The sequence below is a fragment of the Culex quinquefasciatus genome, chromosome 3 (assembly GCF_015732765.1).
Source record: "Culex quinquefasciatus strain JHB chromosome 3, VPISU_Cqui_1.0_pri_paternal, whole genome shotgun sequence".
Taxonomy (NCBI): Eukaryota; Metazoa; Arthropoda; class Insecta; order Diptera; family Culicidae; genus Culex; species Culex quinquefasciatus.
This window is the reverse complement of record NC_051863.1, coordinates 154,641,225-154,667,301: the sequence shown is the minus strand read 5'-3', so window position 1 is coordinate 154,667,301 and position 26,077 is coordinate 154,641,225. Positions and strand designations below refer to the sequence as shown.

Here is a 26,077-nt window from a genome sequence, read left to right as displayed (position 1 = left end):
TAATTTTGAGGAAAATTATAATTCATTTATTTAAATCATTTTTAGTTCAAGTGTTGAAAACCGATTCAGAGAGTCCATATTCAAGAGAACAATTCTCAGTCCTGATTGCACCTGCCGACCGTCATCCGCCACGGCAATTTCGCATTACCGTGACGGAACATTTCCTCGATTGCCTTTTGGTACTTGCTCCGCAGCTGGCTACCATTCGATTCTGCATTTCGCTTGAACTTTGCCATGCGCTCCTTGTCGCGGATTTTCGATGTCTTGTTGATAAAGCTGCACGTAATGCCGAATTTTCGCAACGTACCTTCAGCAATTTGGAACAGAACGTTTTCGCGCGGTTTGTGGATCTTCGGTACGAAATCAAGTGGGTCCGCGACCCAGTCCATGGGCCCCACGTCCGGCTTGGTCCCGGCGTACAAAGCCTCCAAGACGTGCTTTTCGGGGCACATTGCCAGGAAGGTCGAATGCTTTTGACTCCGAGCCCGTAGTTCATCGATTACGTCCTCCTCTAGGAAGTCCTGCTGCTGGCTCAACTCGACGGTCAGTGGGTGAGCGAACATGTACCGGTAATCGCGCAGGGCCTTCTCCTGCTGGACGGGGCCCTCGTACTGAACGATCAATTGATTCGTGGAGAATCTTTTGGTGGACTTGGCCATGAATCCGGTGGCGCTTAGGATGTGATTCTCGATGAGGCGTGTTGGCAGTTGCATCATGTTCTGCGACAGTGCGTACACAACACTATGGTTTGGGTCCATAATGTCCGGGGTACGACCTAAAAGAGAAGGTTCAAAGACCCTGTTATAATCGATTGAGTATTACTTTTGAACTTTTCAGAACTCAAGTACATCAAGAAGTGGTTTTTAACAAATTTTGAAATGTTCTGAAAGTAAGTTAACCCTCTACAACCTAACCCCGCCTTTAGACGGGCTGGCTTTTCTCTCCCACATAAAAACTGGGGACAAGATAGCTGTCAAACTAGGCCAAACTGTTAAAGTCACTCACAAAATGAACTTTGACGTAGCATGAACTCAAAGCAGACTCAAATTTTGTGAGTGCCATCTGAGTGGTTTGACAGGTGTCAAATCGGGACTTAGCATTTTTTGAGTTTGAATTTTCTTCCGATTGCGCGAAACGTCATAACCAGTTTTTTTTTTCGTATTAGTGCTCGTGTGCTTGTCCGTGCTTCTGGCCGTGTTCGTGTACGTGCACCTGACCACGTAAATGCCTGTTCCTGGTTCCAGTGGCCGTGCTCTAGGTCGTGTCCTTGTCCGGGCTCCTGCCCGTGTTTGTGCCCGTGCTTCTGGCCGTGTCCTGGTGTAGGTGCATGTTTGGCCATTCCGTGGCCGTGTCCTTGCCGTGTTCCTGGCCGTGTTTGTGTCCATGCGAAACGGAACAACCGGAACAAAATTATAATTTTAAATGCTAAGTCCCGGAACTGACACCTGTCAAAAAAGTTCATTCGGTTGTTTACCTTTGAGGTTAAGCTCCGAGCTTTTCTCCTTTATTGAGGAGAAAATCGTGACGTCCTCTATAAAGGAGAAAAGCTCGGAACTTAACCTCAAAGGTAAATAACTAAATGAACTTTTTTGACAGGTGTCAGTGCCGGGACTTTGCATTAAAATTAAAAAAATGTTCCGGCTGTTCCGTTTCGCATGGACACAGACACGGTCGGGAGCACGACAAGGACACGGTCACGGGAATGGCCAGGAACAGGCACCTACACGGCCCGGGACACGAAAACGGTCAGAAGCACGGACACGAACGCGGTCAGGAGTCCGGCTATAGAGCACGGCCACAGGAACGACCAGGAACAGGCACCTACGTGGTCAGGTGCGCGTACACGAAGACGGCCAGATGCACGGACAAGCACACGGGCACTAATACGTAAAAAAACTCGGGTTATGACGTTTCGCACAATCGGAAGCAAATTCAAATTCAAAAAAATGCTAAGTCCCGATTTGACACCTGTCAAACCACTCAAATGGCACTCACAAAATGAATACTGAGTTCTTTGAGTTCATTTGCTACGTCACGGTTTTCTTGTCTATTGAGGAGAAAATCGTGACGTCAGAAATGAACTCAGTCACTCAAAGTTCATTTTGTGAGTGACTTTAACAGTTTGGCCTAGTTTGACAGCTATCTTGTCCCCAGTTTTTATGTGGGAGAGAAAAGGAGGCGAATACTTTATGAAAATCATACCTGTCAAAATTCCTAGCCTCAAAATTTTGTCGCGAGTTGCTTTTCTCCTCTATTCCGACGTGAAACTACTTACTTTTCCTGTCATTCTTAAACGACGAAATAGCCTACTTTTCTGTACCAAAAATAACAGAATCGAATAGCAACACTTTTCTAAATAAATGCTGAAAAGTTCTACTTTTCAGCACTGAAATGGGTGCTGAAAAGTTGAACTTTTCAGCACTTGTTTCGAAAAGTAAAACTTTTCAACATTCATTTGATTCAAACGATTTATTGACAAAATACATGAAAATTTGACATAAAATTTCACTCAATGGGTGTTTTTCGGAATTGCAAAAAATGTTGTATGGAACTCGTTGCAAAACTTGATTTTTTCAGCACTCTTCGTATTTATCCAACTCGGTGAACCTCGTTGGATAAATGTACGACTCGTGCTGAGAAAATCCTCTTTTTGCAACTTGTTGCATAAACTACTATTATAGGCATTTCCAGTAGAACAAGCTTCTTAATGAATTTAGAAAATGTATGAATCATGCTATAAAATTGCATTTGGTGGCATCAAAAATTTAGATTTTTATAAAAAAAATATATTTAATAAACATTGCTGATATTTGCCCAACTGATATTTTCCCATAAAAAGTTATCAGACCATTGATAAAATATAACAAAGCTTGAAACACAAAACGACTTTTCCATGATTTTTTTTGCGGTTTTCAGGGAATTCCCGACTTTTTCGATTTCCTGTCTTGACGCAAGTCTGACTGTGATATTTTAAGCAAAAGTTCTTTTCATGTAGTTTTTTTTAAATTAGAGAACATTTTATTCAAAGTTTTCTCTATAATGTAGTCAGTAACGGATTTTGCACATTATAAAAGTACAGAACTGTGTTCAAATTTCTTGATCAAACAAAAATTAGTCGTACGCGGATTCCTCCTGCATTGCCGTCTGCCACGGCAGCTGAGCTTTGACGGGGATATTTCTCTTTGGCTTCTTGTTGAAGGTACACTTAACTCTGAAATTTTTCTTGATCGCTTTCGCAATGATGAGTTGCTTCGCCTTGCTGGGCACGGCAACGGGTTGCACCGCTGGAAGTTCCGTGCAGTGGGCCCAATCTGTGGGCACGTCCGGGCTGGACCCGGTGTACAGTGCTTCCAGCACGTGCCTCTCGGGGCACATCACCATGAACCCGGGGTTGTTCCGAATTCGATGGCGGATTTCGTCCATTACGTTCAACTCGACAAAGCGCTGCATCGTCTCCCTATCCAATCGGTACGGTTCCAGGTACGGATATCGGCTCAGGGCCTTCTGCAACTGTTGCACGTCGTCGTACTGCACGATCAGGTGTCGGCCGGAAGCCCTTCGGGAACACGTGATGATGGCTTCGGTATTGCCTTCGATGTGCTCCTCGATGAGAGTATCCGGCCAACTTGCGAACACGTCCGGTAGAACGTATCCGGCGCTGCGATTTAGTCTCATACGGTCTGCGAACCGCCCTAGCAAGGAGTGGAAAGATGCAAAAACAAAAAATAATAGTTTGGTCGTGTTCCAAATCTGGTATGGATTGTGGTAAAACAACATTAAATATCGTTTCTTCGTTACTTTAATCAAGTTTATTCAAACTGGAAAACTGTTCGAGCTTGTCCCAAATAGTACAAGTTTAAAAGATAACTCCTATTTTCCCATTGCCGCACGCCAAGGCAACGGTACCTTCAGGGGCGACGCTTCCAACGACTCGAGATATCGCTGACGGCTCTGTTTTACATTTGTGGCCGCGAATTTGAGGAACTTTTTCACCGCTTTCTGATTCTGTCGGTTATTTCTGAGCTTAGAGACAAAGTTACAATGTATGCCGAATGTGGTCAGCACGAGGCGAGCTACATTAAGCTGAAACTGAGCATTCGGAATGACGATGCAAGAGCCAACTTGCAGGGCCGAGCTTTGGACCCAGTCCATGGGTACATTCGGGGTACAGCCGGTGCAAAGTGCGTCCAGCACGTGCCTCTCGGGACCCATCACCATGAACGGTGTGTGTGCGATCTGGTGGCGGATTTCGCAAAACACTTCGTTTTCCACGAACCGCTGAAAGTAGATGACTTGTCCGGCCAGCGAGTGCGGCAAAAGGTAACGATAACGCTTAAGGGCGAGCTCCTGGTGGGGTCTGTTGATGTACTGCACGATCAGCTGTCTTTCGTCTTGTCGCTTGGTAGAGTGAGTCACGGCTTGGGTTTCCTGCCTGATGTGTTCCGCGATTATGTGATCTGGCCAGTGAGCCATGGCCTCTGTGATGTTGTATCTGACGCTTTTATCCGCCCATATTGGCTCTGGCACGCGTCCTAAGGGAGGGGAGAAATTGGAATGCATGGGAGTTCTAAGTTATGATGAACACAGATCGTAATAAACCTTAAATGACCGATTCTTCGGCTCCTTTTAAAAAAAATCCCAAGTTTTTATCAGCGTTTTGGCTGTAGTGGCAAATTAAAAGAAGAAACCCCCCAATGTTATTACATATTTGGAAAGATAATTGATTTTCCTACAAAAAAAAATCGTGCAGAATGAACCATATAGTACCTGTGCTTCCCCTGTAATAAAAATGTAGCGTGACGGGAAACATCGTAAAACTGGACTTTTAAAAGGCACACTACAAAAATCGCTACAGTTTTTCCAGGTTGATTTTTAAAAACTTTTGCTCTTCTACACATTATCACAAATTAAAAAAGCAATCTTTTGCTCCTTGAACTGAAAGAATTGGTTGAAATTTGAGTTTTTGCCAGCCATTTCTTTTCGTGACGGGACAACGAAAGGAGCAGATTTATGAAAAAAAAACTCCTCTCCCGTTCAATGGCTTGCGACCATATTTGGTCAATATTCTTGGCTTTTAAGGTAAGAAAACGCATTTAAAGTACATTGCAATTATTGAATCATAACAAAAATGATTTTTTTCATATTAAAAATCACATTGAAAATTGAAAAATGTGACATTTTGGTGTAGCTTCGCTAAGAACCGGTCAAATGAATTTTTTGAAAAAATGTGTGAGCTCGATTATCTTCTTTTTTAGTGAAATTATGATGTTTTAAGTACATACTGTAAAAAGTATTTTTTCGATGATTTTTTTTTCTTCCGTCAATACTTAGATAATAATATTTTGAAAACTATTGGAGAATACAATTTCGCAATAGACATCAATTTGTTTTTTTATTTATCTTTATTTTGATAAAACTTTGTCCATGCATTTCTAGGTCAAAAGAAGCAATTTTGCATCATTAGTTTTTCCATACAAGAGCAATTCTCTACGAAATCGGCCGATTTCGACCATTTTTATTTTTTGTATTTTTTGATTTAGCTCAAACTTTGCCTTCCGTACGACCAAAGAAGCTATTTTGTGTCATTGGTTCACCCATACAAGTCTCCATACTATTTTGGCAGCTGTCCATACAAAAATGGTACGTAAATATTCAAACAGCTGTAACTTTTGAGTGTTGTAGTTGTAGGTATTGGTTAGGACTATTGAGAAAAAATATGTATTCTGAAAAAAATGCCGATTTTTTTATTAACTTTTTGTTTACAAAAACTCAATTTACCAAAATACGATTTTCGAGATTTTTTTTATATGTTTCAGGGGACAAAAATCCGGAACTTTTGAGCCATAGAGAAGTATGGGCAAAAAATCTGCCGACGATTTATGATTTAAAAAAAACAGTGGTTTTTGTAAAAATCTAAATCTTACACAAACAAATTTACCTATTTTTTATATGTAAAACAAGCCTTACCCGACAAACTTCGTTCTGCCTTTTTTTTCGTTTGTTGACGTTTTAAACTTTTTTGCTTCTTCAGCCTCCTGTGATCTAAATTTGATTTTACGTACCCGGGCAGCCGGTAATAACAAAATTCATGCCATTTCAATAACAAATACTGTTACAATAACAGAATTGTTATGGAATCTTCTTGCAAAATCCATTTTTGCATAAGAGTTTAATAACAATTTATGTTATCATATCAAAACCTGTTATTGATCTGATATTGGTCAAAAGCCAAAATAACTTGGGAATAACATTTTTTGTTATGGAAGAATACGGCTTATACGAACCCAACGCAACAAAAAGCACCTCGATCCTATGGGCAGGTTACAGCGCAGTGGACCAAAGTACCCGGCGGACAACGGAATATCCGGACAAAGTAAAAGAACGCGAGCTACTTGTTAAACGTGTTTTATTCTTGTGTGTCTCTCGCACGAATGAAAGTCGGAAGTGACTACTGTCACTGCTGCAAGGATGTATTCGCGAACGACGTTACGGGCGTAACATCTCGAAAAGGTCAACAGATCCGACGCTCCGTGTTGAACTGATTCGCGTTCGAACAAAACCGTCGAATTTTTTTTATACACTCAACCCCCGGTGGTTGGTCACTTTTTCGTTTGACACTTTTTTAGTTTGTACCCCGTTGGTTGGTCAAAGTCAAACTAAAAAGTGACGAACTGTCACTTTTTAAACGGCGCTCACGCACACTATCAAAACAAACGTTTAGCAGTGTGTGTGAACTTCGTGTAAAAGGGGTGTCAAACTAAAACGTGACCCCGTTCATTTGACAACAGTTGTTGTCAAACCATCGGGGTGTGAGTGTATATAGATTGAACTTGCAATCGAAAACTACTTTACAGATTTTTTGATAAAGGGCTCCGTTTTCAGGTAGCCACCGAAACTTTGATTTTAAACATTATTTTCGAAGAGATCGAAAAATTTGTTTTTTTTTAATAGGTCCAATAAACCAAATTTTCAGTTTTTGCTTTTTGGGTGTTAATACATGTGTTTTTATTTATTTTATTGATAGAATTTTTAATTCAGTTCAGTTTAGTGTGCAAGGCAACTTGTGATCAAATTCGATAAAACATTCGAACATTTTTCGACGTCTACTTTCTGAGCGCCATTTGGATCAGCAGCCGTCCGTTCCGATAGCCGTACGAGTTAATCAGCGACAGGCGGAAACCCTTGCGGCACTTTTTGTCCCCGTTGGCCGCCACTCGGAAGAACTTTTGCACTTCCCGCTGCAGCTCCGCATCCGGAACTTGTGTAAGTTCGGCAACAAAGTCGCACACTAGCCCGAAGTTTTGCTGAACCGCTTGAGCGATCTGTAGCCGAACTTGTGGGGGATGGGAGCCGAAGCGACACGAGTAGTACCCGAGCTTCGGAGTCTTGTGTCCTTTGTAATAGCTGGGTAGATTTTGTTTTTGGCCGGAGCACAGCGCGTCCAGCACGTGCCGCTCGGGACCCATCACCATGAACGGCGTGTGCGCGATCTGGTGGCGGATTTCGCCCATGACGTCCTGTTCGAGGAAGTGTTGGTTGTAGATAGTTTGTCCGTCTAGCGAGTGAGGCATAAAGTACTGATAGCGGCGGAGGGCTTTCTCTCGCTGGTAGGCGTTGACGTACTGAACGATGACTTGCGAAGGGTTGAGTCGTTTGATGGATCGGATATTGGACAAGGTTTCCACTTTGATGTGCTGTACAATGATATGATCCGGCCAATGGGTCATCTTGTCTGGAAGGTCGTATCCAACGCTCTGATCCACCAGAATAAAGTCTGGCACGCGCCCTGAGAGGGGGATGAGAAAATGCAGGAAAATCTTGAAACTTTTGACACATTGCAATCGATTATGAATTTTAATTTAATGTTAGACTTTCAGTCGAAACCTCCGAAAGCAATGTATTTCTGTCTTTCTTAGTTTCGCCGTACTTTTCAAACTGAGCAGTTCTCTAGGATTTCGGTCATTCGATTTTTTTTTTGTATTTTTCAATCCGACTGAAACTTTTTTGGTGCCTTCGGTATGTCCAAAGAAGCCATTTTGCATCATTAGTTTGTCCATATAATTTTCCATACAAATTTGGCAGCTGTCCATACAAAATTGATGTATGAAAATTCAAAATCTGTATCTTGAAGGAATTTTTGATCGATTTGTGTCGGCAAAGTTGTAGGTATACGGACTACACTGAAAAATGATGTAAAATTTGGTGATTTTATTTAACTTTATCACTAAAACTTAATTTGCAAAAACACTATTTTATTTTTTATTTTTTGATATGTTTTAGAGAACATAAATGCAAACTTTTCAGAAATTTCAGGTTGTAATTTTGAGCGAGTTATGAATTTTTATCAATACTGATTTTTCAAAAATCGAAATTTTGGTCGCAAAATTTTTAACTTCATTTTTCGATGTAAAATCAAATTTGCAATCAAAAGTACTTTAGTGAAATTTTGATAAAGTGCATCGTTTTCGTTACAGTTATTTTATGTAACTTTTTCAAAATAGTCGCAGTTTTTCATTTTTAAAATTATGCACATGTTTGCCCACTTTTGAAAAAATATTTTGAAAATCTGAGAAAATTCTCTATATTTTGCTTCGACTTTGTTGATACGACTTAGTTGCTGAGATATTGCAATGCAAGGTTCAAACAGGAAATTGATGTTTTCTAAGTCTCACCAAACCCATTTTCAATGTCGATATCTCAGCAACTAATGGTCAATTTTCAATGTTAATATATGAAATATTTGTGAAATTTTCCTATCTTTTCGAAAACAATATTTTCAAAATTTTCAAATCAAGACTAACATTTCAAAAAGGCCAAACATTCAATATTACGCCCTTTTAAAATGTTAGTCTTAATTTGAAAAATTTGAAAATATTGTTTTCGAAAAGATCGGAAAATTTCACAAATGTTCCATATATTAACATTGAAAATCGGACCATTAGTTGCTGAGATATCGACATTGAAAAATGGTGGGTTTTTTGGGTGAGACTTAGAAAACATCAATTTTCCTGTTATTAAACCTTTGCATTGCAATATCTCAGCAACTAAAGGTCGTATCAACAAAGTCCGAAGAAGCAAAATATAGAGAATTTTCTCAGCTTTTCAAAAATATTTTTTTCAAAAGTGTGCAAACATGTGCACTTATTTTAAAAAATGAAAAACTGTGACTATTTTCAAAAAAGTTACATAAAAATGGCTATAACTTGAAAACGGTGCACTTTATAAAAAATTCACTAAAGTACTTTTTGATTGCAAATTCAATTTTACATCAAAAAATGAAGTTGAAACATTTTTTCGACCAAAATTTCGATTTTTTGAAAAAATCAGTATTGATTAAAAAATTCATAACTCGGTCAATGATTTTTTGCACAACCTGGAAATTTCTGAAAAGTTGGCATTTTATGTCCTCTAAAACATATAAAAATAGTGTTTCTTGCAAATCAAGTTTTAGTGATAAAGTTAAATAAAAATCACCAAATTTTTTTTACCGTGTATCATTTTTTTCCAGTGTAGTCCGTATCCATACCTACAACTTTGCCGAAGACACCAAATCGATCAAAAAATTCCTTCAAAAGATACAGATTTTTGAATTTTCATACATCAATTTTGTATGGACAGCTGCCAAATTTGTATGGAAAATTATATGGACAAACTAATGATGCAATATGGCTTCTTTGGGCATACCGAAGGCACCAAAAAAGTTTCAGTCGGATTAAAAAATACAAAAATTAAAATTGAAGAAAAAAGACCGATTTCGTAGAGAATTGCTCAACTAACAAATACTTTGAAATTCAGTAGTGAAAATGTTCCAGTTTATTTCTACCAACTCAATAGATCACAAAATAGTTTCATGTTAAATGATGATTAGTTGTAAAATGTAGAAAATCCAGTTTAAAATCTGACCGTATTAGCGCTGCAGCTTGGACCGCCACTTCTTCGCAATATACTCCAACCCCAGATTGTACAAATCATCATACTTCGAAGATTCGCGCCGTCCACTGCTCCGAACATACAGTACCGGCTCACCCGAAGCCGCCTCGAGGTATTCTTCATCGACCTCCGGGAATCGATCCCTCCAACGTCGCACACTCAACCCTCTTTTGGCGGCCTTTTTCTCAACCTTCCTAATGGCTTTCCGCGCCAATCGCTTGACCCGTTTTTCCTGCTTGCGTCCTCGCAAATCCCTCGTCGTATCGACCTGGTCCACCTTCCACTCTTCCCAGACCGGTGGCCGGATGCCCTTGTAGAGCGCCTCCAGGATGGCCCCCTCCGGCATCAGGAACATGAACCGCGGGTTGGCCGTTATGTGGAACATCATTTCGCTTTGGACGTGCTGCTCCAGGAAGCGCTGCCGCGGTTGGTTCGAGTCCATGTGGCCTGGCCGTACCGAGCACAGGCCACTGCCCCGCTGGATGGCGCGCTCCATGCTGGCGGGGTCGGAAAATTCAACGAAGGCTTCCTGCTGAGAATGCTTCACGGTGCAAACCACCACCGTCGTGCTGCCGCCGGAACTTTGCACCAGCTCGTTCTCGAGCACCTGTTCCGTCACCGAGCCCGAATGCTTCCGGATGGTGTACTGTACGCTTTTGGCCGGGTCGAAGAATTGCGGGACGCGGCCTGGCGAGGGAGCAGAGAGAAAAACGGGACCTCAGAACCTTCGGTAGACGATGATCCTCTTCGGGGGATTGAATGCTCAACAGATATGAAATTTGAATTTACACAGGGTATTCAAAAGTCATCTTTTGAGCTCGACATTCGAGACTTGATCAAACTCGATAAACGACATTTCGGGCGTGCACCATTTGTAACGCCATTTTCGCTTAAAATTCAAATTTTAAGTTCCAGATTTTTTAATTGTGTAATGATCGCTTTTTGTTTTCACAATGTTTCAGTTTTTGAATTTCAAGTTTTCCATTCTCTTTATTCTTGAAAGCATTTTCAAAATTTGAAGTTTGTTTAAATCCTTTTTGATGTGTATTGATTTGCTATCTAGGTTTCTAGATTTTGTGAATTTATATTTTTTCAAAAAAAAAAGGATTATTGTTTAACTTCATTCTGAGTAAAAAACAAAATCCGTCCTTTTATTTTTTTGGCATTTCAATATTATTATAAAGGGGCGCGTCAATGTGGGAAAGGGAAGTAATTTGTGATTGTAGACGGTATTGTTTTGATTCGCAGTATGTTGAGTCAACTGCTGTGGATGTACCTGAACATCGCAGAACGGGGTTTCTCTTCTTTCCATTTCAGCTAACAACTGTAAATTGCCCTCAATACAATCTAAGCTTGTTTGTTACCTCTATTTATTAACTATTGTTAATTTCTTTATCTACTTCATAAATTATTATCTTTCTTTTACTATTGATTCTTTACATAGTATATTTCCTTCACTGTCCATTGTTTTGAAACTTCACCTTTTTCTTAAGCAAGTGAGGTTCGAGCCCTTACTCAATTTATGGAATAATTAAAGGATTAACACAAATATTACTATTGTACTTTTGAAAAACTTTTCTAAAATGCTTAGGACCAAAATATTGTAACAAAACACCGCGAAAAAAGAAATAGCAACAACGAATCAACAATAGGGATGATTTCAGGAGAAAGCAATACACAGTAAAATAACAAGTAGTTTTTGAATTCAAACTAAAAATAAAACAGTACTTGCTTTAATGAAAGTTGATAAGCACACTATAAATGGTTAGGCGCTTATACTTACATCAAACCCTACGTAATGTACCACCCCCGGCCGAGTTAAAATGCGTAACCGGAAAAGAAGGTGTGCATGCCTGGCACGAACACTCGAAGCGTGTTCTAGCGTGTTGCTCGTACTGACTCAGAGCAAGGGTGAGATGTAGGTGTAAGGGCAGTGCGTGTTCGGCGGGAACCTGGTGCATAAGATCGGTCAAGGCCCGTTCTTACACTGAAAATTGCGAATTTCAATATTATTATATTTATCGAATACAAAATTCTTTAAACGCTTGTTATTATCAGTCGCATTCAATTTTTTCCCTGATTTTTCATCAAGCAGCCCTTTTTCAAGTTTACCCGTCGTTACCAAAGGGTTACCACCGGTAAACTCGAAAAAAGGGGTGGAAGTTACCCTTAAAAAGGGTTTGTTTACCTTGTGCTCCTCTTTCAGGAGCACTCCTGATTTTGAGCGGAACGCAAAAATTTAGATTTTCAGTGAGTCAAAAAAAACAGCTAGAAGTCGCCTGACAAAAAACTTTTGCTGGAAAGAGATAGCAAAGTTGATGCAAACATACCCCCAGCTGCTACATACATACTGTAAACTTTAACATACTTTGAATGTGTTGGTAAACTTCTGAACAGAATGTCTTATTAATTCTTCCTCTTAACATTTTTAAAAAGAACGCTGTTTGTTAATTTACTTTAAGTAAGTAATTTTAAGTAATTTTACTTCAAAATGTTTAGTTCACCTTATTTAGAAAGCAATAACATCGACTTTAACTGTGTTTGATAACGACATCCTGTTAGCTTACACTCTACATCAGGGCACGGAAGAATAAAGAATTCATTTGAAACTGGCTTCAAGTATTCTGATCTGTTCATAGTTGATACCTTCCACAATTCGCCTCAAGTACTCCATCCCATCGTGGTGCAACTTGACGTGCTGCTGCTCCAGGGGCGTCAGTTCAGCAGTCGCTTGGGGCGTCAGTTGCTTCTGCTTCACCCGCCAGGGAGCACGATACGTCCGCAAGAAGGACTCGGCATTCAGATTGCCTCGAGCAGTTTCCACAACGGCCGTTAGCTCCTCGTCCAAATCGGGAAACATAGAGGCGTGAAACGCAACACTCAGCCTGCGCTCGGCAGCAAGCTCTCGGATTTTGCCCATGGCTTCCTGCACATAATCCCGGTTGGAACCGGCTCTCGGCGAGGGTTCGTACAACAGCGCACCATGAACATCTATTGTTTTCCCCTCATAGAGCGCTCGTTGCAGGGTGAAGTTGGGCAAAAGTCGAAGACCTATTTCTTTTAATTTTACCTCTAACGTCCTGCTCGATGAAGCGTTGCCGGCAAACGTCCGTTGAAATTCGGAAGAGAAAAGTCGTGTCCTTATTCGCAACCTTTAAGGCTTGCTGCAGTTTCTCGGCGTCGCCAAAATCGACCAGCACGTGTTCCTTCGAGTTACGTGCACTGCACACGACTCTTTGAGCGGTGATCTTCTCGAGCTCGGTCTCAAAAGATTCCAAAGGAGAATCTTTGGCGACTCCGGCCAGCTGACGAACCGTTACCGCTTTGTCCGATTCGAAATAGAGCCGTTTGCGCCCTGCGTTGGAAGAAACCATTTTACATCTTTTTAGTTAATATCATGCTATTCTAATGCTGGGACATGTTATCATGCACCCGAAATGATACTCGCAAGTCAAGGTTGAAATAGTTTTATTGAGTTCAAGAGTGGTAATAACAAGTCATCTTGACCCTACAATCAGTTCAGCAGTCGCTTGGTAATCACGCCCTGGACGTAATTCAGTCCTTCGTTGTGCAGATGGACGTGCATCCACTCCCAGGGATTCAGCTGATTCTGGCGTAACTGCCACGGGGCCACGTACGTCTGTATGAAGCCAATGGCCTGAGAATCGCCGTTCGACGCCTGCAAAACGGCCATGAACTGGTTGTACGCATTCGGGAACATCGCCCGGTACAGGTCAATGCTCAGATGGCGCTGCGCAGCAACCGTTTGGATACGCCTCAAAGCCAGAATCACGTGGTCATGATTGGCGGGAAGCCGTGCTTGACGTTTCTTTTTTCCCTGCATCAGTTTGCGTAGAACGTCCGGGCTCGGCAGTTCCGTCACAAACTGCTGACGCTTACGGATCTCCTGTTTGATGTCGGCTTCGACGAAGCGTTGCTTCAAAGCAGTTGTCTTGATGGAGGTCAAACCGATCCTCTTGCGATAAGCCAATCGGATGCCGGTTTCCATCTCCTCTGAAGATTTGAACTCGAGCAGCACCTGGTCGAGCGCGTTTCGGGCATTGCAGCTAATGGCTTTGCAGGTTGCCTTTCGAACTTCGTCCTCAAACATCTGTGCTGGAGAATCGTCGCAGACACCCGGCACTTGACCGACGACTTGCACCGTACTGTCCGGACTGAAATAGTGCCGATTGCGTCCTGCGGGAGGAGAACGGAAAAGGATACCCGTTGGTAGGATTCGTAACTGGTCATATCTGGAGTTTTAAATAAACAAAAGTTTATTTTCTGCCGCCTTAAGTAAGGGGTATTCAAAAACTACCAAAAAGGAAACAAAGTTTGGTTTATTGGACCTTTACAAAAAAAAACTCCAGATATTTTTTTTTTCCGTTCGTGCTAGGAATCAATGCTTAATGCCATATTCCTAATTGTAAGAATTGTAAGGTAAGGTTGCTGCATTTTTCTTTTTGAGTTTTATGTCTAATAGCAAAACAATTGTACTGCCGTTCTACGCATAATTGTCCCATGTTCAAAAAAGTGCAACTCTAGAGTTTTTTTTTAATAGGTCCTATAAACATATGAAAGACAATTGTTTATAGGACCTTTTAAAAAAACTCTAGAACTGAGAAAAACGCGATTGAAAATTTTCGACCGATTTTTGTGTTTCGACGCATAATTGTCCCGTGGGTTCCTATTCGCCCTAAGTGTCCCTAGTCGCCCCAGTTAGCAGTTTATCACTCTTGTTTGTGATCCTCTTGCTATACAACAGGTAAACAAGAAATAATGCTTCATAATTTCGTGTAAGAAGTACGTAGAAGTACAACGATGGGACAAACAGACTTGGTGTTGTTTTCAATGAGTTTCCGAACAAAGTACCAGATTTTATGTGTTTTTCTTAAAGTATACGTCAAACTAAACTTAAAAATGTCAAAAAGTCAAAATCGTCCAAAAATGACATGGGACAATTATGCGTAAAACGGCAGTGTACTGGTGTGAAATACATTTTACAACACTTGATTCCATTTAAATTTTAAATTTTATTTTTCAAAAGTGATCGCACAAGCTCAACTTAATGGGAAGCATGAACCTTGGAGTCTCTAGAAGCAAGTGCACTTTGAATTTTTCAAAAATACCTTGTCCCAATCCCCAACCAGCTCTGTTTGAACATTGTTGAAAAATTTAAAGTGCACGTGTTTCTGGGGACTCCAAAGTTTCAAGTTCGTCGAGTTGGGCGATGTATTGCTAACATCGCACCAAATTACATCTGCACACCAAATCTTTTACACTGAAAAGCACACCAATTATCCAAAGGCTCGATTATCCGAAATTAAATTCTTCCAAGGCCATCGGATAATTGTTAGTTTATACGAGAGATCAAAGTAGTTGAGCAGTTAACGTAGTAACGGAGAGCTTGTTATTTTTACAAATAAACTATTAACCTGTGAACCCTTACCCGAACCGGACGTACTTTCTTTGAATTCCAACTGGTTATGGGCCCAGGACGAGTTCGGAAGGAGAATCGTTAATCAAGAAATAGGAAAATGGAGATGAAGCAATTGGAATCGACCAAGCTGAACAATTCGAACTACGAGAACTGGAAAATACGGACCGAAGCGCTCCTGATCAGAGAAGGGCTGTGGAAATATGTGAAGAATGACATCCCACCGGATGAAGGAGGTGCAGGAGATGCTGCCGTTGCAGTTCCGCTAGAATGAGCAGAGTTCGACGAACGGGCTCGGGCCACGATCCTACTGCTGTTGGAAGAAAACCAGTACGGGATTATCAAGGCGACTAGAACGGCAAAAGGAACTTGGGAAGCTTTGGCCAAACACCACCAGAAAGCTACGCTGTCAACAAGAGTGTCCTTGCTGGAGCAATTGTCAGAGACCCGATACCGAGCTGGCGATGACATCGAGGAGTACATCGCCAAAATGGAGAATATTTACACCAGATTGTGCAGTGCAGGAAAGGATCTCGGAGAGGACACGATGGTAGCGTTTATTCTACGTGGATTGCCCCGTTCGTTCAACGCGCTAACGACAACTCTGGAAGCTCGCTCTGACGATGAGTTGACGCTTGGTCTGGTGCGAGAGAAACTGTTAGATGAGGTGAGCAAGCAGAATCGGGATGACGCAGGACCTTCTGGAGATATGGCGTACGGCGCAGCTGGACGGAGAGTTACGCACCTGATTTGCCATTTTTGCAAGAAGCCAGGACACAAGCAGCGGGATTGCAGACGATATCTGGATCAACAAGATCAAGACAGTGAAGATGATAATCAACAAGCAAGATACGCGTTTGCTGTAACTTCTAAGGAAGCAAAGCTGAAGAAGGAATGGATAGTCGACTCAGGAGCCAGCGCACACATGACATCCAACAGGAGTTTTTTCGAGAAGCTGCGGCCAGTTTCTGGAGATGTCGTTCTGGCGGATGGACGGATTTTGCCGATAGAAGGAGTTGGAAGCGGAAACATAGTCTGCAACGATGGAAAAGGTAACAGCAACAAAATTCGACTGTATGGAGTGTTGTTCGTGCCTAGGCTTGCTGGCAGCATGTTGTCCGTTATGACGATGACATCACGGAAAGCGAAAGTTGAATTTGAAGGCATACACTGCAAGATCAGCGTGGATGGACAAGTTGTAGCAGCGGCGTGCAAAACAGCTGGTCAGTACAAGTTGGAAGGATTAACTGCAACGCAACGGGTTCGATTTGAGAAGGAGACATTGAAGCAGAAGCAAAGTCGAAACCGTGTGCAGTCCATTGAAGAGATTCTGCAGCCTTTGCCGCCAATGTGGAAACCTGAAGTAGCTGGCTTGCGGCGGGCCGGAGATGAAAACGATGTACGCAGATCGGTAAGGACCACGAAGGGCGTACCACCATCCCGTTACGCAGCTTCTGCAAACGTAGCTGTCGGACGAATCGAGAATTCACAACGCGCTGGACGATTTGGATTGATCAGGACGAAGTCGTTTGGATCGAAGGACCGGAATTGCGATCGTTTGCTGTACGTATCAAAAGGCATCGCACGAGAGACAAATCTAGGCGATCCATCAGCAGGAGGTCGTGTTTATGCTGTAACAGGAGGAGCAACCAGAGCACGTAAACGCCAGATGGACCAAGAGGCCAATTGGTATCGTAACAAACGGTGCAGCAACTTTGGATTTCTCGAGAAGGAGTGTTAGTTTATACGAGAGATCAAAGTAGTTGAGCAGTTAACGTGGTAACGGAGAGCTTGTTATTTTTACAAATAAACTATTAACCTGTGAACCCTTACCCGAACCGGACGTACTTTCTTTGAATTCCAACTATAATCAGGCTGCTCGACGGGAGTCTATATGGGTGAATTAACCATCGGTGTAGCTTCAGGTAGCTTCACTGAACCACGATGGATACTCTAGGGTTCGTTGGATTGTTATATGTCTTCCAAGAACTCCTTGTAGTCATGACCTGGATATCTACCAGATCAACGACGGTTTATAGGGGCAGTGGGGGCAGAATGGGCCACCCTTGGTTTTGGGCTTTAGAATGGATTTAGACCAACTGTAAGGCAAGGGTCTTATAAAAGACGTCAAATAACATAACCACACCGAAAACGACGTTCATTGTATTTTTCGAATTATGAGCAAAAATGTAAATTACTGACAAAACCACGCAATTGTTGTTTATTTCGAGGTTTTTAAATAAGCTTTCTGAAAAGTTAAATTGTTCGAAAAAGTTTGTTCGATGCTTATATTGTTACTAGATGCTACTACCAAGGTAAACAAACAACAACGGAACCTTCAAATCATTTAGAGGCTTGGTGGTGGAAGTGTTAAATTTAAATCCACTTAGGGGCAGAACGGACCACCAATTTCCTGACTTATAAATACATACAATCAGAAGTTACGAAATTTGAGCTAAATGGATTATTTCACTTCTGGTAGCTTCACAAATCACGTTTAATGCAACATTAATTGATTTTTTTAGGGTACGTTAACCATTAGTGGACCCCTTTCCTATAGTGGACCCTCTGAAGCGTTTTTGATGAAAAATTCAATAAAATCAGAATTTCAAGCGTGTTGTTGTCTACAAATCTTTTATTTGGCATGTTCAGCATCATTTAAAACAATGTTGACTGACATTGAATCGTCCTTTTCACCAAAATAAGTGTTTTGAGTTCGACATCTGAAATCAGCCATGCACACAAAGAAAAATTACTCTAAATTTAAAAAGATCGTTCGTTGGATTAAAAGTTCGCGTTGGTGAATATTCGTAGAAAGTTCAAACTTTTTAATTTAAAAGTTGGAAAGTTTTTGATACTACCATGCATTTATGGAACAAAATCGTTGTATTGGTAAAAGTATTTTACTTTTAATTGAAAAAGAAACCTTTTATGGCAAGAATACACAACATTTAGCACTACAGGGATAATTTCAGAAAAATGTGCTTGGTTTTTTACATTTATTTAAAAAAAATTAAACAGTATGTTACAAAAACACTTTTTTTGTATTTAACGCTTCTCCACTAGCTTCTGTTTAATACGGTACGCCACCGGTCACTTCCGAATACCCCAGGCTGGACGGTTCCGGATGGAGGCTTCGACACGCGACAGCAGTGTAACACGATCGTCACGTTTCCGGCCTCAATCAGGACAGTCTTGGAGGAGTTGGCCATTGATTCGGGAAGGGTGGTCGACGTTTCCCGGCTGTAAAGTAAAGTGCCTGAACGGGGAGTTCCCGATCCTGGAAGCGCATCTGGAACATGGAGTTGATGAGGCCCTCGTAACGGAGTTCGATTTTGAGCACGTAATCCTACTTCGAGAATGACACAGATTTTTTTTTGGCTCACTGTCCAGATTCATTCGTCTGAAGCTGCGCCGTCGCGACGTGAGTGTTTGTGGGCGGGAAGTTGCTAAAAGAGATGGAAAGTAAGTGAAGTTGGCTAGCCACTGCACACATTCTCAATACTCACCGGTGCTGTAAACCGCCGGCACCGAGTGCAACATCTGCGCTGACCACCTCCGATTTTGTAGCTTTTCGTCGTCCTCCTCTTCGTCGGAGGCCCATCGTGAAAATAAACTTCCGCGTACTTGTCCAAAAACCGGAAGTTAATCTTCTTCAACGCAATCTCGTTGTTTACGCAACGCTTCGGCAGCGCCATCTCCTCGATGATCTCGCCCCAGTCCTCACGCGAATTGACCTTCAACCACCAATCCCGGGCCACCACCACCCAATACAACCGGTGCGAATCCACATTCCTACCTCTCATCCTACAAAAACAAACAAAATCAATCACAAACCCCACAAAACACACAAGCTTCCTTCTTACGCATTCCGGCCGTGGAACAGCTGCAGTTCCTGCAGGAAGCTGGCCTTGTCCTTTTCGAGCACTCGACCTCGTCCCGCTTCTGCACCACCCTCCTTCGAAGGCGTTCCGCTGCTGCTGTTTAGCTCACGAAGGTTTCCGCGTCCGAGTCCTGGCTGCTGCCGCGGTCGGCTTTGCTTTGCGTCCTAGACTCACCAGCACCACCGGACCCACCAAAGTGTTTGTTTACATTTGCGACTTAGGCGTACACGGTTACACGAGAATCTCAAAATGAAAGAAATTTTACAGTCGAATTAAAAGTAAAAACTTTTAAATCAGTGAGCAATGAGATTTTCAAAAACTGTAGCAGTAAAAGTTTTCATTTTCAAAACAAGAAAAAAACTTTTAATGTAGCAAATTTTAACAACTTTTTAATTCAAAAGTAAGTTACTTTTGTCATTACCGTAATATTTTTTTGTGTGTGGCCACTAGCATTTTCACAACAAAACAGCATTTATATTTTATTATTGAATTAACTATCCAATCATTTATGACTGATCATTTAACTTCAGCAAGTCGAAATAATGTAAGTTTAAGGAACTTTACTAAAATAAAGCGAAGAACTGCTCATTTTCGAGCAAAAATTAGGGGGGTCCAATATAGGACAACGAAAATACAAACTTTCCCAGAAGTGGACCCCTGTAAATTTAACCTTAAAAAATGAAGAAAACGTTGTATTTAAGCAAAAGTTTGTCTTAAACATACAATAAATGCTTGTTGTAATCAACCTAAACGCATATTTTTTTCAATTGTGAGTATAAATATAGCTGTTTTCATGTTAAAAGTACCAACAATTCTGAAGCCGTAAGAATTTAAAATTTATCGAATCTATAGTCAATTGTACTTAACTGAAGCATCATATTTGTAGTTTGAAATGATATTTTATAATAATAAATCAATAACAAAACATTTTTTTTAAATAAACGTGCGTGGTTTTATCAGCAACTGTAAAGCAACTGTATTGTTTAGTTTCGGTCCACCATTTATGTAATAAATATGAAAAAAATTTAATCAAAAAAACATTTTTAAATTTATTTTTATTTTTACAGTAGTTTTTGAAAAGTTTTCTCTGATCTTTTTCGGAAATAAATGTGTTTAAATGTCTGTTAGATTTTTTCGTTGTTTAAAGCCTTATTTGTTAACAAAACATATTTTCTTATGATGAAAAGTGAGCAAAATCCATCTTTTATTCATTATATCTATCATTAGACCTACACCATGCATCAGAACATCCAAAATCGTTTAAATTTGGTATAAAAATAACAGTTTGCCTATAGTGGACCCGGGTCCACAATCGGATTATGGACCCGGGTCCACTATAGGAAAATGGGGTCCATAACAGGCAAAAAAAAACTTTTTTTTCAAATGGCTATTTTTCTGCTCAAAAACGAATAACTGATGAAACAAATAGTCAAAATTGTTCAAAAGACTTCAGATTTCATTGTTTTGTACAGAGGGTTATGAAAAAGTGCTTAAAATATTAAAAAATTGTAAAAAATGTGCTTCGGCTCTACTAGGGGGTCCACTAATGGTTAAAATACCCTACTTGTTCTGATGTTTATTTGTAAAAATATTGTCTTATTACAACATATTAACACTATTTTCAAAACTGTTTGTTTTGTTAAGTGACTATTTTTATAAAAGTGATCAAACTTCATGGAAACCATGGAAAGGTCCCTTAAGTCACTTCTTATCTCCCTTCAACGTTGTATTAGCCGAAATGGCTTGTTTTCTAAGGTGGCCCATTCTGCCCCGCAGGGTGGTCCATTTTGCCCCGCACCCTGGAAAAAGTAGTCGAAAAACACATTTTTTAAAATTACATCAAACATAGTTTATTCTTCGGGAAGTCGCGTGTTTTCGCCTTTCTTACAAGTGCCCTTACAAACTGTGAAAAAAGTACACGTACGCGACCTCCGGTGGGTTAAGCTGTGAATTTTTATCAACCAAGTATACAACATTGAAGGGAACATCCCAAAGCATAAGCCTACTACACTGGATTCATACATTTGTATGTTTTTGTAAGGTTTTCGGTACGTTTTACTTAGGCGGACCATTCTGCCCCCCTGCCCCTATGGTTGAATTAACCATCGGTATAGCTTCAGGTAGCTTTAGTGAGCCACGATGGATATTCTTCGCCATGTTGGATTGTTATGGGTCCTCCAGGAACTCCCGGGAGTTATGACCTGATGATCTACCCCCTCCGTTGATCAGGTAGCTATCTAGGCCATGACATCTGGAATTTCTTGGATACCCAGATTTGAGGATGGCCTCTTATCAGTGTATTGTAGATGACCTCTTATATAAATGTTACGTTTATTTGTCAATAATTTTAATAAAGAGAACCCCGTTTTACGCCAAAACCCCGAAATAACACTCCTCCGAATTGCGCTCTTCCTCGGTTTGCACCATTTTTGTCATTCTAGTGCGTTTGAAAGGTCAGATTTGATGTAACAATGCCAAATTTACTGTAAAAATGTCAAGTTTGCGAGTTTGGCAAACTGTCAAAAACGAAAAAGTATGAGTTTGTTTGTTTGCGGTCAATTTGCGGTAGTGTAATGGCTCCTTAACCAGTTTTTTTTAAGAAAAAAAAATATTTAGCTCGCCCTCCTTAATCAATTTGGCGCCCTCTGCAGGCCCCAAGAAAAACTTAGCATTTTGCAAATTTGCCAGATTGCCGATTTGTGCTGCGTCTGCATGAAAAAAATATAGCGCCCTCAAATTAAAAAAAAAAATGCCTGAGCCTAGGCCCTAAGGAGTAATAGGAGCCTTTTTTTTTTATTACTTACCGCAAAAAAAAATATATTCCAAGACCCCCCTCGTAACAAAATTTCCACACAAATTTTAAATAAATGTATCCCCGTAAAAAATTTGACAGTTCTCGACCTAACGAAACACCCTTCGAAATCGGGTAATCAAACGGCCGATTTAGTCGGGATTCGTCAGGAGTAAGATTTTTAATCGGCCTACGAATAGACCGATTAAATTGGGTTGAGTCAGATTTTATTTTATTCGCAGACTAAATCGGTAAAAAATCGGTTGTTTTTGTAACCGATTTCGTCGGCCGATTTCGACAACCGATTTACCACCAGACGCTTATGTAAAGATTACACAGAAGTCTGGTGCCCGGTCGGCCGATTCGTTGGCCAACGAATCGGCCGAAACCAACCGACTAGACTCGACTTAGTTATGCGAAAAGTCGGATTTTTTTTTACGGGGATAGAGCGCAACACCGCCTTCGACCCCCAACTGTGTTACGTAATAAAAGAACGCTCTCTTAAGTCATTCCGTTTGCTTGAAAACAGTCGGTGTCAAACCATCGGGTTTTTAGAGTATTTTGTTGGAGTTCTTCGAAAAGGCTTTGGGAAATGACCAAAGGTAACTCCTGAATGCACCTTCAGACAAGGTCGTTCGTTCAGTTCCAAACCCCGACCAATGATTATGCTCTCTTTCTCTCTCGACTTACCCGGAAAAACGTTCAACCGATGGCCGTAGTACTTGTCGCGGTGCAGGTACTTGACGGCGTCCTGCGCGTCCTTCTCGCGGGTCAGGTAAACCAAGCAATCGTATAGCTTGGTCTTGTCCTGGTAACTCTGGAACGGATCGTTCTGCGCACTGCGCACAAACACCATCCGGGCGAGCAGGCCCTTCGAGGCGAAGTACTGCTGCACACGGGCAACCAACTCCGTCCGCTGTTGGCACAGAAAGTTGCCCACATAGACGGGGAAGAAGGCCGCCGGCGGGAAGTCCCGGTCCTTCGAACCCGGTGGCCACAGGTCGGCCGCAGAGTACTTGGGATTGCGGGCCGGAACTTGTGCCATTTTCGGAGCTGGTTTCAGGGGAAACGGGTTATTTTTGGGAACTGTAAGGCCGTTGGGTGATGCTTACCTTGCTTTCGGAGGATTCGTTCCGGATTCTTCGACGAAACCAGCGTCTGGTTCTGAACGCGTTGCTAACACGTTTGTTGGTTTGTTGTTTTCTGTTACAAAAAAAAGCTCGCTCGAGCTTGACAGAACTGCAACGGAGCTTTCCGTTAATGTCGCCAGCGCAGAGTTGCCAGAGACACATTTATCTGTATTTCTCGTCTGCAGATGTTTCGGCGTAAAGTTGACAATGAATCAACCCAGTCAGGATAAATGCGGGTAGAAAGCGTTCAGCGGTTTCTACTTAAGTTTAATAATTTATTATAAATCTATCCAAGGTCCATCCGTAAATCAGTCAAAACGAATATTAAATTTCAATAATTTAACAAACAAAAATCTCCGTCTTCCCCAGATTTTTCACCGCTGCCAGGACCGAGCCCGTTTCAGTTTCATTTGTGCTGAGAAGACCGTTTTCAGCCAAATGTATCAAACATGCGTGCACGAAGGCCAGCTAGGCTTCCCGTGCGAAGACTCGCCCATGTTCTTCCCCGAGGGCGAACAGCAGCAACCTGAAGGGGCAACTACGGACGTGGAAGAGCCGGTGCCACCAAAGGCTGCGATGCCTTCGCAGGAACTGCTTCCACCGATGGAACCAGTGGCCGATGGTGCAGCAAGTCAGAACGAGGACGAAGCAGAAAAGGTGGGACTGCTGAACATGCCCGTGTTGAGCGATAACTTTGTGCATAACTACGATCACCAGCAGATGCACGACGATACGTTCGATCCTGTTGAGGAGATCGACAACACGGCACAGGAGGTGATCGATGGACAGGTCGCTGAGGTGCAAGCTTCGGAAGTTGCTGCAGAAGAACAAGACAATACTCAGGAAGTTGAGATCAGCGAAGATGATAACAAAACCGTTGAGGATAACGAAGAGCAGAGCACTGTACAGGATGCTGCCGTTGAGTCGAGTGATGTTGAAGAAAGCGACCCGGAGGTAGTTTTGCTGGAGGACAACCACGTGGACGTTCAGTCGGGATTGCAAAACGATGAACAAACCGTCGAAGAAAGTGAACCGGTTGTTCAGGATGTTCAACAAGATGAACAACCAACCGAAGCATTGGAAGTAGAAGCTCCTCAAGACGAACAAACCCAAGAGGACGACTCCATCAACAAGGTGCAGTCCGACGAAGAAGAGCAAATGCCAGAAAAGGTCGACGACGCAACAGCAGTCCAAATCGAGGAAGCAAACCCGGAAGTGACAAACGAAATCGAATCACATGATGCGACTCCCGTTTTGGACAACGAAGTGGTTTCCGAAATTGAACTGAGCGACGCCAGTCACGAAATCACCGACGAGAGGGTCAGCGAACCGCTAGTTTTGGCCGAAACTGCCGACAACGAGCAAACCGAAGTGACGCAAGACCAGCCGAGCGAACCCGCCGAAGAGCCGGTGGCGAGTGGGGCCGCCCTTGCCGTAGAAGGTTCCTCGGCGCGGACAGCGGACCTGCCCGAGTTTATCGTGTCGACGGTGGCGGATTTGCGAAAGGGAGTGCCGGCGCCACCGCTGAGGAGGAGGAAAACTTTCCTCTTCAAGGCGGACGCCAGAACGTGAGGAATTAAACGGCGGCTAGCGCGGGCTAGATATAGGACAAGGAAGGCATACACACAGCACGTTGACGTTTGCTTTTTTAGGTTAAGTTTATTTATTTTGCGGCCAGTTAGTGAAAAATCGAGAAAACAAAGTCTGGAAAATGTTTTTAATAAAATTGTTTTCGTTGTTTTTGATTCTACTGGTTGAGAAGTCCATCCAAAACTGCGTTAGTGAGAGTGCAGTTCCCCAGTCAACTCAATCGGAATTCTGAAACAGAATTCACTTCGAATCGTTTACGAATTCCAGTTCAGACGCAACAACCGGTGCGTACACAGAACCGGTTGTTGCGTTTGAACCTGATTTCGTAAACGATTCAAATTGAGTTCCGTTTCAGAATTCCGACTGAGTTGACTGGGTCATAGGTTCTTATAAAAAGTCCAGATATAGCTCAAGTATGACTGACAGCTGTCAGAATCTTGAAACTACGTGCTCAGAATTCGTCGAACAATGGGGTTGAAATGTCAACATCAGTTTGATAACTGGTTTTAAAGTTTGAATGCTTTTTAATTCGAATACCGTCATCTTGGGCGAAGCGGGACGAGCGGAACACATGGGGCGAATTGGGACAGCTGTTTTAACCTTGTTGCACAATATTTGGATATTTTTTTATCGGGTTCGGATAGAACAGACACAGATTAACAAAAGTAGTACATTGATTTCCAAATTACAAGCTTTGAAGTGTTCTGAAACCTGCTGTCCCTGTTCAGACTGTAATCCCGATTCACCCCAGATGGCGGTACGACTTTCGAAGTAGCGAAATTTGAATTAACGAATCCGCACTGTACTTTATTCTAATATTTTAGAAATATGTTTGAAAATGTATGTAACTCATCCAGACAAAGACAAAGTTTTCTATGAATTTATTATTTGAAAAAATTAAAGAAAACATATCTGTGGGATGAAATTTTCTGAATAAAAAACGCGGTTTATTTATATTTTAATTAATATTTATAGAAATAAGAAAGACAGTCATTGAATACCGGCCTCAAACATGTATGCAACTTCAGTGCAATTCATTAGCAAACATTCAGGCGCATTTTGGATTGAAATTTGACTTCTCTTGTTAGTTTGCAATAGGTCCTAAGCGCCATTTGTAAACAAAGCCGTTTTTAGTTCAATTTGTTCAATTTGCGAATTCAAAAAATCAATGTTTTTTTTTGTTTTGCTGGGCATTGAATAGTTGGCTGTTGGTTGGTTGGATTTTTTAAATACAAAAATTTGTCACGATGGGATGTGTTTGTCATTTTTGAGTATTAGATAATTATCGAATACATTTCAGGCAAAAATAAAACAA

General features: G+C 41.6%; 2 protein-coding genes across 7 annotated transcripts in view; one reads left to right on the top strand and one right to left on the bottom strand.

Moving 5' to 3' along the window:
• LOC6050839 lies at positions 1 to 23,245 on the bottom strand. Of its 6 annotated transcripts, none has more exons than XM_038261467.1 (3): positions 23,155 to 23,245; positions 22,733 to 23,095; positions 1 to 775 (listed from the first exon to the last, which is right to left on the bottom strand). In XM_038261467.1, the coding sequence occupies exons 2-3, from the start codon at positions 23,085 to 23,087 to the stop codon at positions 96 to 98; spliced, it is 1,035 nt and encodes a 344-aa protein (XP_038117395.1). In that variant the 5' UTR covers positions 23,088 to 23,095; positions 23,155 to 23,245; the 3' UTR covers positions 1 to 95. The 6 variants fall into 6 exon arrangements, with proteins under 6 accessions (XP_038117395.1, XP_038117397.1, XP_038117396.1 ...); XM_038261469.1 differs by lacking the exon at positions 1 to 775 and adding an exon at positions 3,097 to 3,692; XM_038261468.1 differs by lacking the exon at positions 1 to 775 and adding an exon at positions 3,768 to 4,532.
• LOC6050838 (RNA polymerase-associated protein LEO1) overlaps positions 1 to 24,888 on the top strand; it is a 30,575-nt gene extending 5,687 nt beyond the window's left edge. The window contains exon 3 of the mRNA XM_038261464.1: positions 23,542 to 24,888. Coding sequence (XP_038117392.1) covers positions 23,542 to 24,744 — 1,203 coding nt within the window. The 3' untranslated portion in view covers positions 24,745 to 24,888. The remainder of the gene's footprint in view (positions 1 to 23,541) is intronic.
• Positions 24,889 to 26,077: the final 1,189 nt, after the last annotated feature.

Excerpts from the sequence above, each read along its gene's own strand:
- LOC6050839 (XM_038261465.1), bottom strand. The coding sequence starts at position 23,087 with ATGGCACAAGTTCCGGCCCGCAATCCCAAGTACTCTGCGGCCGACCTG. Across the intron at positions 10,618-22,732 it reads TCGGTTGAACGTTTTTCCGG|GCCGCGTCCCGCAATTCTTC; the intron begins GTAAGTCGAGAG and ends CTCCCTCGCCAG.